Here is a 14,430-nt window from a genome sequence, read left to right on the forward strand (position 1 = left end):
GTCAAAATTTGGTCAATATAAACTTGACGTATTTCTTTAAATTTTGCATTTAAAAAACCTTCACATCCCTCATATTGAAGTTGTGTGTGTGTAGAATGTTGCTCCTATTTTTATTTTGGAATTCACTCTTCAGTTGTCAAAATGTCGTCCAAGCAAGAAGAGCAGCGTATCAAAATTTTGCTCGCGCATCGCGAAAATCCGAGCAACTCGCACTCAAAGCTGGCAAAATCGCTAAAAGTTGCCATATCAACCGTTACAAATGTAATTAAAGAGTTTGGGGAACGTTTGTCGACAGCCAAGAAGTCTGGATCGGGGGGAAATCGAAAACCGGAAGTCGCTGAGACGACAAAGAGAGTTGCCGGTAGTTTCAAGCGAAACCCTAACCTCTCTCTCCGAGATGCCGCAAATAAGCTGGGTGTATCGTCTACAACCGTGCATCGAGCCAAAAAACGAGCCGGACTATCGACTTACAAGAAGGTAGTGACTCCAAATAGCGAAGATAAACAAAATACGACGGCCAAAGCGCGATCCCGGAGGCTGTACACGACGATGCTGACGAAGGTTGACTGCGTGGTAATGGACGACGAAACCTACGTCAAAGCCGACTACAAGCAGCTTCCGGGACAGGAGTTTTATACGGCAAAAGGAAGGGGAAAGGTAGCAGATATTTTCAAGCACATAAAGCTGTCAAAGTTCGCAAAGAAATATCTGGTTTGGCAAGCCATCTGTACCTGTGGCTTGAAAAGCAGCATTTTCATAGCTTCCGGGACTGTCAACCAAGAAATTTACGTGAAAGAGTGTTTGAATAAACGTCTGCTGCCTTTCCTGAAGAAACACGTTTGTTCCGTACTGTTTTGGCCGGATTTGGCATCTTGCCATTACGGTAAAAAGGCCATGGAGTGGTACGCCGCCAACAACGTGCAGGTGGTTCCCAAGGACAAGAACCCTCCCAACACGCCAGAGCTCCGCCCAATTGAGAAATACTGGGCTATTGTCAAGCGGAACCTAAAGAAGACCAAAAAAACTGATAAGGACGAGCAGCAGTTCAAGGCAAACTGGCTTTCTGCGGCGAAGAAGGTGGACAAGGTGGCTGTACAAAATCTGATGGCAGGTGTCAAGCGTAAGGCCTGGCAATTCAGATTTGGAAAAGCGAAAGCTTAACTGAATATTTTTCCTGAATTTTATACTAATTGAACTTGAAAAAGAAATTTAATTTGATTTTTTAAATAAACGATTCACCGATTTACACGCGTTTTCCCTTGACCAAATTTTGACCGTATCACCCTTTAATTTTGGTTTCGTTGAATCCGTTCCGGTGATTTTTAGGTCAGAATTATTTTAGACTCGTTAAGAGCTGTGCTAAATTTGGTATAGATGGGTCTATATTTTAATACAGCCCCCATATAAATGATCCAACGATTTGACTTCTTGAGGGCACGGAAGCAGAAATTTTCATCCGATTTGCTTGAAATTGGAAGGGTTTGTGTTCTTTAGGTTTTTTTTCATAGCTGTGCTACATTTTGTTTTATAGCCTCCATATAGATATATTTCTCGATTTGAAGTCGTGAGGGCGCAGAAGCCGTAATATTCATCCGATTTTCCTTAAATTTTACATCGAGTGGTAGTTTAGATTCTTTGGGAGCCTTAAATAGAAGTTTTTATTCCTGCCACTTATATCGAAAAGTTTGTTTCAAGTTATTCAAGAGACGCTTGTAAAAATCGAAATTTTTAATGGGGTTAATAACTTTGGCATTTCGTTTGTAATACATCGAAATATTGGCCTCTGGAGAAACAAGCTATCGACTTAAAACTTGGTACAAGTAGTTCTTATTGATGTAGGTTGGAATGGGGCCATATCGGGCCATATAAACTGACCCCTCAGATTATATAGCCTCCAAATTTCATCAGATTCCTTTAAAATTCGTTAAGTGGTGTTAGTCTATGGCCTCCAACAACCACGCAATAAAATTGTCCATAATGGTCCTGATTTATATATAGTTCCATGTAAGACCAGATTTCATTTCCCGAGTTTAGGACTTGAATAAGTTGAAATTTGGTAAGTGATGCCAGTATATACTTTGTACTAATCACGCAAAAATTGGTTCATAGTTATATATATCCCCCATACACACCGATCCCCAAATTTGACATTGGAGTCTGATGGAGGAATAAATTTCATTCGAGGTTCATAATTATTTATAGACTCCTCTGTGTTACCACAACCCAAGTATTGTGGAAGACAGTCTTTAGTAGAACTTATTATGCAATCTGTGGTGGAGGGTACACAAGATTCGACCAAGTCTAACTTATGGCTTTGGTTTTTCTTATTCTTTTAGCACTACCAAAAAAAAAAAAAAAAAAACAAAACAAAAAATGAACGTGCTATATTCTATGATCACGTAGTACTTACTAAATCTTTTTCTATCTTTTCTCATTTTCTTTTACCGTCAACTCTTGGAAAAAAATTCTCCATCGTCCATGATTCTTCGTATGCCATATGATTTTGGTTTTAATGGGACTTTTTGTGATTTCTCTTCGAAATGATGTTTTTGTGTTTCACGGATGAATGTCTGCTGCTGGAACCATGTTTATTATAATGCTGTACGTTTGCTGCGTGCCCTACCAAACAATGACCAATCTTTGATATGATGGTCTGGACGATGATGATGACGATGATGATGGCAAACTAAACCAAAAACTAACAAAAATGAAATCTGACACAGAAATGTATGAGATCTCACCATATGCCACATTTAGTGTCAATGGTGGTCGTACTGGAGCCCCGGCCAAAACACCAACCAGAGGTGTGGCTGCCTCACCCATGGACTATACAATGCAATTCAAAACATTTGGCCATCCTGAAGGAGAGAATCTAAATGCCACTGCATATCCTTTGTTACCATCATCCGGATTTGGCCATGTCAAATCGAAATCATCATGGCACAAACAACGATACTACAACACCGATGGTAAGTGTATTGGAAAAAGGAATTTCACCAATTAGTGTTGTCGTTGAAAAGAGGAGAAGACAGAGAGACAGCAAAAAACCGATTTTACTAAACTGTGTTAATGGTCACAATGCAATTCAAAATTTTTTTCTTCTTCTTTAAATTCTCTTTTAGATGAATCAACGCTTAGCAAGTCAATGACCATGGCGATTGGATCTCAGACCGGAGGTCATTCAAAGAAATCTTCAAGAGGTGATGGTGCTGGGGGTGGAGGAGGACGCAGCAATGGTAGCAATGGTGGTGGTGGTAACAAAAGCAACAGTAGTAGCAGTGGTATAGGTGGAGGTAGCAGTGGTGGTGGCGGGGCCAATGGTGGCCATACCAATGGCAGTGGACATTGTGAGTCCGAATCGGATACCAGTATTAGTCCAAGTACTGAATTTTCGAATATGCCCACTTATAGAGTTCCTTGTAAGTCGCGCAACAGTGATGGTCGTAGTGGAGTAGGTGTGTAAACCCACAACCAACAACACAACACACAACACTGCATACCAACACAAAAAAAAAAATAATAAGGCACAGTGGTTTCAAGGGCATGTTGTTAGAAATGTGATTTTCAAAATTAAAAAGAGGCTAATGTGGTCGCTTCGACCTATTTTAAAAAGGAAAAGTAGATATTTTAAAATTTTGAGAAACTGTTTTTATTGGTTTCCGATCCCATATAGACCATGAGAATGTCTTAATAAGACGATATAGCGTAGTCTATATGGTCCCATTTTGTGATCCTCCTATACTATTTAATAATGGACCTGTTGTGCTATCAAATCTGTTATTTTTTGGCAATTCAAAATTTGACTTTCCGTTATTTTTTGATGTACACATTTGACCTTGGAAACCACTGCCTCTCAATCTATACAAAATAAAATATCATATTCAAATACATTCTTCATTTTTCATTTTCTTTTTTTTCTGCATGGCCTTTTCCCTCCGCACAGATATGTTTCGACCCGATTCATCTACAGAATCAAATAATGATCAATCATCACCCATCGATAGACGTATGAATGCTCAACGCTATGGCAAAGATCACTCATCATCGGGAGAAAACAAACGCGGTAGCGGTGGTGGCAGTGGTGCTGGTCATCGTAATCGCAAACATCATCAACAGCAAATAAATGCTAAGGATTCGCTAGATCGCCGTCTACATCCAGGCAGTAACAACAGGTAGTTCAGGTACCTAAACCCCAAACTCCAAACAAAATTATGAAAGTAAAATAAATGTCCATTGCCATTGGTTTTTTGTGAAAAATTGAAATTTCCAAAAGAAAAATCAAAATTTAAAAAAATCGTAAACTATTACGGATGTTTGGGTCATTTCAAAATTTTGTAAAAAAAATAAGAAAACAATTGCATGTGCATGATTTGTATGATTTTTGTTTTAAAATAAACTAATATTGTGAAAAATAATCATGAAAATTATAGGATTTTGAGTTGTATAAAATTGCAATTTTTGGTTTGTTTTTCAGTTCAAGAAATTATGTTATTACGTTTATTATATTGAAAAGAAAAAAACAATGATATATTGTCATCATTCCAATTGTTATTCGCTACACCGTTGTATGGAGCCTAAACAAAGTTTTACTATATAACTCTGAAAATGTATTAGCCAATTACCAACTATATATGGGAAGTGTTATTACATCCTACCTCAAATTCCCCTTTTTGAAATTGTTGAGGCTATAATTGCTTACATAAATACCATGAAAAATTAAATCATATTTAGCATATCATATCCGGCCCAATAATTTTTAGTCCTAAAATACTTCTAGATTTCTAATTTCAAGAAGACAAATTGGGAGATACGTCTATATTGGGACTATAACAAAACATCGACAGGTACACACTATATTCGACACAACTTTTTTGTGATCCTACATAACAGTTTGGCTGATAAGTCCCCGGTGTAACAAAGAAAAACACATTTTTTATCAAAATTCGTTTTTATTATTCAACATAGTTCCCTGCAAGAGCGATACAACGATTATAACGACCTTCCAATTTGTTGATAACATTTTGGTAGTACTCCTTCGGTTTTGCCTCAAAATAGGCCTCAGTTTCGGCCATCACCTCTTCATTGTAGCCAAATTTTTTGAGGTCTGAGAACAAGAAAAAGTCGCTGGAGGCCGGATCTGGAGAATACGGTGGGCGGGGAAGCAATTCGATGCCCAATTCATGCATTTTTGCCATCGTTCTCAATGACTTGTGGCACGGTGCGTTGTATTGGTGGAACAACACTTGTTTCTTCTTCATATGGGGCCGTTTTGCCGCGATTTCGACCTTCAAACGCTCCAATAACGCCATATAATAGTCACTGTTGATGGTTTTTCCCTTCTCAAGATAATCGATAAAAATTATTCCATGCGCATCCCAAAAAACAGAGGCCATTACTTTGCCAACGGACTTTTGAGTCTTTCCACTCTTCGGAGACGGTTCACCGGTCGCTGTCCACTCAGCCGACTGTCGATTGGACTCAGGAGTGTAGTGATGGAGCCATGTTTTATCCATTGTCACATATCGACGGAAAAACTCGGGTGTATTACGAGTTAACAGCTGCAAAAACCGCTCAGAACCATCAACACGTTGTTGTTTTTGGTCAAATGTGAGCTCGCGCGGCACCCATTTTGCACAAAGCTTCCGCATATCCAAATATTGATGAATGATATGACCAACACGTTTCTTTGATATATTTAAGGCCTCTGCTATCTCGATCAACTTCATTTTACGGTCATTCAAAATCATTTTGTGGATTTTTTTGATGTTTTCGTCAGTGACCACCACTTTAGGGCGTCCACTGCGTTCACCGTCCTCCGTGCTCATTTCACCACGCTTCAATTTTGCATACCAATCAATTATTGTTGATTTCCTTGGGGCAGAGTCCGGAAACTGATTATCAAGCCAAGTTTTTGCTTCCACCATATTTTTCCCTTCAGAAAACAGTATTTTATCAAAACACGAAATTCCTTTTTTCCATTTTTTCACAATAACAAAAGTTGCTTCACAAAAGACGCTCTATCTCACAAACTAATTGACTTACAGACGTCAAATTTTGACACGAATCATTTGAAGGATGGTAAAATAATATGCATTTAATACTAGCGACGCCATCTATGTGTCAGACCGGGGACTTATCAGCTAACCTGTTACCTCTAGGTTTCCAATATCAATCAAATTGGAAACCCAAGACCCCTAATCGAGGGGTCACTTTTTATGGGCGACTATATCAAACCCTAGACCGATATATCCCATCTTTGGAGTTGATTTTCGAGCAAACGGAATGACAAATTTGTTATACTCCCATCACAATTCTATGGTGGTGAGTATAAAAACATACGGCATTCAGAAAGTCGTGACATAAGTCAATGACTGTAAGCCAACGTTTTTTAATACCAAGTTTCCACTAATTGACACATGATATTTCAGAAAAATTGAGTCCAATAATGTTCAAATGGCCCAGGCATTTGGTGGTATGGTTAATTTCGCTCTAATTACGATGAATCCACTTAGAGAAGCAATGATACCCTCGTAAATGTCACTAGCATTACTGAAACCATAGCTGAAAAACTTTTTAATTATTTGGTCGCAACTGGGATTAAACTCGTGAACCTTTCAATTCAAGGCGGAAATGCCATCCATGGCTCCCAAAAAAATCAAAAAATATACGAAATTTTTTTTTTAATTATAGTCCGCTTGGTTAGGCCAATCTCTTATCAGATCACTTCCGCAGACCAAAATGAATTTATGTTATACCAAATTTCACAAACAACAGCTCTATGCTTGAAATTTTCTTAAAGTTTTATTTTAGAGATGGGTACAGGAACGGTTGCTATAGTTTGTAGAACTCTACCAAAAATGGTATATTTTTTACCGTTTGGTACACGCAGAGAAGGAATATGATCACCTCAAACATTTTTTAATTGCAAAATGTTATTTTTGTAAGGTGACCATGTAACATGTTTGTCACTAAAATGTTATTTTCTCGTCAAATATAACCTGCTTGCCGAAATCATGATTTCCGATAAAATAACATGGTTGCGAAAACCATGTTACATGGTCACCACCCAAAAATAACATTTTCTCTTAAAACATGTTTGAGGTGATCATATTCCTTCTCTGCACCCAGAAAAGGAATATGATCACCTCAAACATGTTTTAAGAGCAAAATGTTATTTTTGGGTGGTGACCATGTAACATGGTTTTCGCAACCATGTTATTTTCTCGGAAATCATGTATGTGATTTCGGCAAGCAGGTTATATTTGACGAGAAAATAACATTTTAGTGACAAACATGTTACATGGTCACCATACAAAAATAACATTTTGCTCTTGAAACATGTTTGAGATGATCATATGGCTTCTCTGTGTGTGGGTGTAGATTGGTAGAATTTTTGATGGTTTGAATAGATTTAGCAAAAAAATTGGTGAAGAGAGAATTTCACCAATGTGTTATCACAATGGATTGACTAGTCTAAGTGAGCCTAATACATCGGGCTGCCACCTAACCTAACCTAACCTAATCTAAATTAAAAAAAACATTCCTCTCCAGATAAAAGGTACATCAATTCGCTAAAGAAATAAAAATTTGTACAAATGTCCTATAGAAATAAAATTTTGACCAAAATTTCTATAAAAATAAAATTTTGACCAAATTTTCTATAGAAATACAATTTTGATCAAATTTTTATAGAATTAAAATTTTGACTATTTTTTTCTACATAAAAATAAAATATTGACCCAATTTTCTATAGACATAAAAATTTGTTAAAATTTGTATAGAACTAAAATTTTAACAATTTTTCTACATAAAAATAAAATATTGAGCAAATTTTTATAAAAAAAATTTTTTGACCAAAATTTCTGTAATACTAACACTTTGACCAAATTTTCTATAGAAATAAAAAATTTTCTATAGGAATCAAATTTTGAGACAATTTTCTATAAAAGAAAATTTTTGTTAAAATTTTTATAGAATTAAAATTTAATTTTTTTTTCTATTTAAAAATAAAATCTTCACCCAATTTTCTATAGAAATAAAACCTTGACCAACTCTTCTATAGAAATCAAATTTTGACCAAGTTTTCTATAAAAATAAAATTTTGACCAAATTTTTTATAGAAATAAAATTTTGAGAAAATTTTCTATAGAAATAAAATTTCTTTTTGTTTGGTATTGTTGGTTTTGTTCTTTAAGCATTGTTGTTGTTTTTTATTGCAGCTTAAAACCATACATTGACTAAACTACAAGTGTAGCTTAACCAACAGAGGAAAAGAATGTTTGTCAAATTTATTTGGGCAAAGCCCTATAGACTGCAAGATGGTTGGATGGACGCACGTTTCGGAATTACCACATTCCGCATCAGCATCCTCTACTTGCAGCAAAACTATCAACCAATTATCAGAATAAATTCAGGCAGTTCATTAAACCCAACAATGAACCACATTTGAACCTCCCGAACAAAGGTTTTGTATGATAGCCGGCTTGTTCGAATTTATTTCGGCTTATGCCGAAATAAATTCGAAACAAACATATCTCTTTTCCTATGCCACTGTCAAATCATCGATTTGAATTCAGTTGGCTGTGTTTATTTTGAGCATGCCTCGTCCTCTTTTTCTATTTTTTGAGAAAATTTTCTATAGAAATAAAATTTGTATCAAATTTTCTATAGAAATAAAATTTTTATCAAAATTTTGATAGAATTAAATATTGACCAAATTTTCTATAGAAATAAAATTTTGACCTAATTTTCTATAGAAATAAAATTTTGACCAAATTTTCTATAGAAATAAAATTTTGACCAAATTTTCTAAAGAAATAAAATTTTGACAAATCTTTCCATAAGAAGAAAACTTTGAGAAAATTTTGTTCAGAAATGAAATTTTGATCAAATTTTCTATACAAATAAAATTTTGATCACATTTTCATGGAAAATTTTGTTCAAATTTTTATAGAATTAAAATTTTAAAAATTTTTTCTATTTAACAAAAATCTTGACCCAATGTTCTATAGAAATACATTTTTTTAACCAAATTTTCTATAAAAATAAAATTTTGACCAAATTTTCTGTAGAAATAAAATTTTGAGAAAATTTTCTATAGAAATAATATTTCTATAGAAATAAAAAAATTTCTATAGAAATAAAATTTTGAGAAAATTTTATATATAAATAAACTTTTGACCAAATTTTCTATAAAAATAAAATTTTGAAAAAAAATTTTTGACCAAATTTTCTGTAGAAATAAAATTTAGAGAAAATTTTCTATAGAAATAAAATTGTGATCAAATTTTTATAGAATTAAAATTTTGACAATTTTTCTATATAAAAATAAAATGTTGACCCAATTTTCTATAGAAATAAAATTTTGTTCAAATTTTTATAGAATTAAAATATTGACAATTTGTATACCCCCAGCATAAGATTGGGGTATATTAACTTTGTCATTCCGTTTGTAACGCATCGAAATATTGCTCTAAGACCCCATAAATTGTGAAATTGTGAGTCAATCTGAGCATGTCCGTCCGCTAACTTCCGAACGAAACAAGCTATCGACTTGAAACTTGGCACAAGTAGTTGTTATTGATGTAGGTCAGATGGTATTGCAAATGGGCCATATCGGTCCACTTTACGTATAGCCCCTATATAAACGGACCCCCAAATTTGGCTTGCGGAGCCTCTAAAAGAAGAAAATTTCATCCGATCCGGCTGAAATTTGGTACATGGTGTTAGTATATGGTCACTAACAACTATAAAAAATTGGACCACATCGGTCATTAATTGTATATAGCCCCATATAAACCGATCCCCCGATTTGGCTTGCGGTGCCTTTAAGAGATGCAAATTTCATCCGATCCGGCTGAAATTTGGTACATAGTGTAAATGTATGGCCTCAAACACCCATGCGAAAATTGGTCGAAATCGGTCAATAATTATATATAGCCCCCATATAAACCGATCCCCAGATTTGACCCCCGGAGCCCCTTGGAAGAGCTAAATTCATCCGATTCGATTGAAATTTGGTACGTGATATTAGTATATGGTATCCAACAACCATGCAGGAATTGGTTCATATCAGTCCATAATTATATATAGCCCCCATATAAACCGATCCCCAGATTTGACCTCCGGTGCCGTTTGGAGAAGCAAAATTCATCCGATCTGGTTGAAATTTGGTACGTTGTGGTAGAGTATGATATTTAACAACCATGCCAAAAATGGTCCATATCAGTCCATAATCATATATAGGCCCCATATAAACCGATCCCGAGATTTGGTTTTGGAGCCTCTTGGAGGAGCAAATTTCATCCGAGTCAGTTGAAATTTGGTACATTGTGCTAGTATATGGCCGTTAAAAACCATGCCTAACTAGATCCATATCGGTCTATAGTTATATATAGCCCTCAGATAAATTGATCCCCATTCACACAAAAATTGGTCCATATCAAGATGATAATTGTATATAGCCCCCACATAAACGACCCCCATATTTCAATTCTGGCTCTCTACGTAGACTTACCTACACATACTTTTTTGTCTAATATATACCACGTATGGACTAACTCACAATTTAGAAAACTATGTTAAGAAGTTTTAAGATACCACAACCCAAGTAAATCGATTGTGGATGACAGTCTTTCGTAGAAGTTTTTACGCAATTCATGGTGGAGGGTACATAAGATTCAGCCTGGCCGAACTTACGGCCGAATATACTTGTTTCTATATAAAAATAAAATGTTGACCCAATTTTCTATAGAAATAAAATGTTCAAATTTTTATAGAGTTAAAATATTGAAATTTTTTCTATATAAAAATAAAATCTTGACCAAATTTTTTATAGAAAAAAAAAGTTCACCAAAGTTTCTATAGAAATACAATTTTAACCAAATTTTCTATAGAAATAAAATTGGCGACCGGACATATCCCCCAACGGACATTTCGCCCAAAATGATTTTTGGGCGTTATGACCTCCAATGGGGCGGTCACATCGCCCAATTTTAGTTTGGGCTTTATGTCCTCCCTCATCGCGGTCATATGTCCCAAAAAATAGGCGGTCAAAACGCCCAATATTTTATGGGGAAAATAATGTCGGAATACAAATCAAAAACTGTCCTAAATGAAGTAATTTTTATCCCCAATTTTGGTTAACTAAATACGTACGGTATTTAATTCCAAATGCCGTAACTAGAAAGACAGTGCAGATCTCGTGGTCTATAAGAAAATTAAGGAGAAAATGGTGCAAAACGCTCCACAAAGTCCCCAAGAACTTGCCAAATCAGAACATATGAGTGAATACTAAATGTGCGAAAGTGTGCCGGAAAAGATATTTTAGCAAACCACTATTATGAAGCCGATTTGGCATATAGTCTCTTTGTGTTCCAACCCAATAACTGAAATAATGAATGAATGAAATATGGATGATGGAGATGCTATTGTTTTATTGATGTCCCTTTTTCGGTCGTTGTTAAATTCATCACATTCAGTTCGTCCGCAAATCCGAGCGACTTTCAGTTTATTATCTTGTTCTAAACATTAAAATTGGAAAGAGATGAGATGATCGATTTGCTGCTGATGGGTACTTGAAATAAATCGCGCGCGCGATTTTTTTTCAAGTACCCATCAGCAGCAAATCGATCATCTCATCTCGTTCCAATTTTCAGTTTAAAATACATAATTTTCAATTCAGCATTTGTCTGGTTTGTTCAAAAGAAAAAAATTATCAATTTCCGAATTTTCATGTTTCAATATATAAATTCAAATGTCTTGGAGGTTAAACCGACCTATTTCACGTGCGAAATAGGTCTTCGTAGTGCCACTTTAGCCGCTTTTCCATTTCAATCGTACGCTGAGAAGAAAAATGGTCAAAAATTCTGTTGCAGTCAAAAACAATTAAAACAAACGATGAAGCCAAGATATGCTAGTTTTACATCTTCTTCCAGCATATACAATAAAAGCAGGATTCGATATTTGTCAATAAGAGGCATATATATCTATTAAATATTAAAAAAAAAATAAATTAATGGATAGATGAAGTAATCATATCTAGCTTTTGAATGATTTAAAAAAATACACTTTGTTATTTTAAACTATTGTTCATATTCAATTATATTCAAACGGTCATAACACCCACATTTTTTTATGGGGCTTATGACCGCGATGAGGGAGGACATAAAGCCCAAACTAAAATTGGGCGATGTGACCGCCCCAATGGAGGTCATAACGCCCAAAAATCATTTTGGGCGAAATGTCCGTTGGGGGATATGTCCGGTCGCCATAAAATTATGACAAAAATTTCTATAGAAATAAAATTTTGAAAAAATTTTCTATAGAAATAAAGTTATGATCAAATTTTCTTCAGAAATAAAATTTTGATAAAATTTTCTATAGAAATAAAATTTTGATCAAATTTTCTATAGAAATAAAATTTTGATGAAATTTTCTATGGAAATACAATTTTGTTCAAATTTTTTTAGAATTAAAATTTGAAAACTTTTTTCTATATAAAAATAAAATCTTGGCCCAATTTTCTATCGAAATAAAATTTTGACCAAATTTTCTATAGAAGTAAAATTTTGATAAACTTTTCTACTTATAAATAAAATTTTAGAAAAAAATATTTGACAAAATTCCATATTTAAAAAAAAAATAATAATTTTCATACCGATAGGAGAGACGAGTCATTCATTGGAGGAAAGAAAAGACATTTGTTTCATACTAACCACAAAAAATGATCAGAAACTTCAAAATATCCTTTTTTTACTTTGGTAGATATGTGGTAAAGTTTTCTTCAATGTTTGGTAGATGATTTTTGGCACGATTGCCAACCTCGGCCCATGTTGCTATCGTGGGCACAATAAATTTTTAACTGTACATGGTGGCGTATGAAAAGTGTCTTATAATATTCACATGAGTCATACGCCACATAGCACCGCGAAAAATATGATTTTTACGAAAAAAAACCTAAGTCGTGTGAATACGATTACTCCTTGTTCGAAATCTCCATTTTTTGATATTTCATATCAGTGTTTTCATGCAAATAGAAATTTCAAATTTCCAAAAGAACGATTTCAATCGTGGGATATTTCGTTTATTTTTGGATACCAAATGGAGGCATAAAGACATAAAATATATATTTCAATATTTTAAAGTCTTCACTCATTCGTTATTTTTAATTTTCCAGAATGGAAATCTTGCTTTTCATACAAAAGTTAGATTTAAAATGTCGAAAAGGGAGACTAGGATCATAGTTGGATTGTGGTATCATTGGGTTTTTAGGAGGATATGAAATATTTTATATGAAATTTTTTTTTTCAAGATTTTCCTATTGTCTTTTTCATACACAAGCGAAATTTTGAAAGGAATCACTCTAAATTTAGCGTTTTTGTAGAATTATGTAGATCACATAAGATTCAGGGATATGGAAATTTATTATTTTTTTTTTTAATTTACAAAATCAGCTTCAATAATTCACTAAGCACCAACATTTTCTGGTTTCATCTTTCTCATTCACAGTTTAGACAGTGAGCTTAACAATTCGGAAACATCAGCCTCCATAGCGGCGACCATTGCCGCCATGACCGGGGCAAATAATATGGGTTTTCGACCACCTTCCGGTTTCATTGATTCACGAGAATTCAGCGAAGCCGAATGTGATCACGAGCAACGAGCATTGGACTTGGAAGTGCAACGTGTTATGGAAAATAAAGATGGCCAGTTAAGCAAAGTGGACCGGGAGGAATTAACCTCACTGTTGGCAAGATATCATGAAAAGAAGGAACAGGAACGACAAGAATTTACCATACATGTCTAGGATACGGTAAGAGGTGGTAGCTCCACCAAATAACCCACGGTTAAATAGTTAAGTTAAATTATTATTAAAAAAAAAAACTAAATGAAAGCTTAGAAGTTGACTTCTGTTAAGAGATGACGAGAGAAGACTTTGTAAAATATAATGAAAATGAAATTTTTTTGGGTATGAACTGATAAGCTGTGAAAAGGATAATTTAAAATAAATATATAGATATATGGAAAACTAAAAATATGAAATAATTCTTAATAAAAACTGTATAACTTTGAAGTGAGTCTAATTATGATAGGCTTAAATATGAAATTGTATGGAATATATTAAAGCCAAACTTTAACCAAGACACTAAAAGACTAAACTTTTTTAAGGACATATTTTTTTATAATAATTTTATAAATATTTATATATGATTTGTAAAAACAACAGTACTTCAAAAATATATCCTTTGCCATTTTATTATACAATTACTTATGTAGATACTTTTTATCTATGTTTAAATAGATCTGTAAAAATTCTTATTATATATTTTTTTGAAAACCCGCATTTATATTTATGAAAATCTGATTAGATTCAATTTCTTGATTCTAAATGTTTGCATTTAATATAAGAGTGCTTTCTGAACAAATTTC

The 14,430-nt window shown here is 34.1% G+C and overlaps 1 protein-coding gene across 1 annotated transcript in view; it reads left to right on the forward strand.

Moving 5' to 3' along the window:
* Dscam3 (Down syndrome cell adhesion molecule 3) overlaps positions 1-14,016 on the forward strand; it is a 317,456-nt gene extending 303,440 nt beyond the window's left edge. The window contains exons 29-32 of the mRNA XM_075299301.1: positions 2,724-2,969; positions 3,123-3,455; positions 3,944-4,172; positions 13,510-14,016. Coding sequence (XP_075155416.1) covers positions 2,724-2,969; positions 3,123-3,455; positions 3,944-4,172; positions 13,510-13,807 — 1,106 coding nt within the window. The 3' untranslated portion in view covers positions 13,808-14,016. The remainder of the gene's footprint in view (positions 1-2,723; positions 2,970-3,122; positions 3,456-3,943; positions 4,173-13,509) is intronic.
* Positions 14,017-14,430: the final 414 nt, after the last annotated feature.

Source organism: Haematobia irritans, chromosome 1, assembly GCF_050003625.1.
Source record: "Haematobia irritans isolate KBUSLIRL chromosome 1, ASM5000362v1, whole genome shotgun sequence".
NCBI lineage: Eukaryota > Metazoa > Arthropoda > Insecta > Diptera > Muscidae > Haematobia > Haematobia irritans.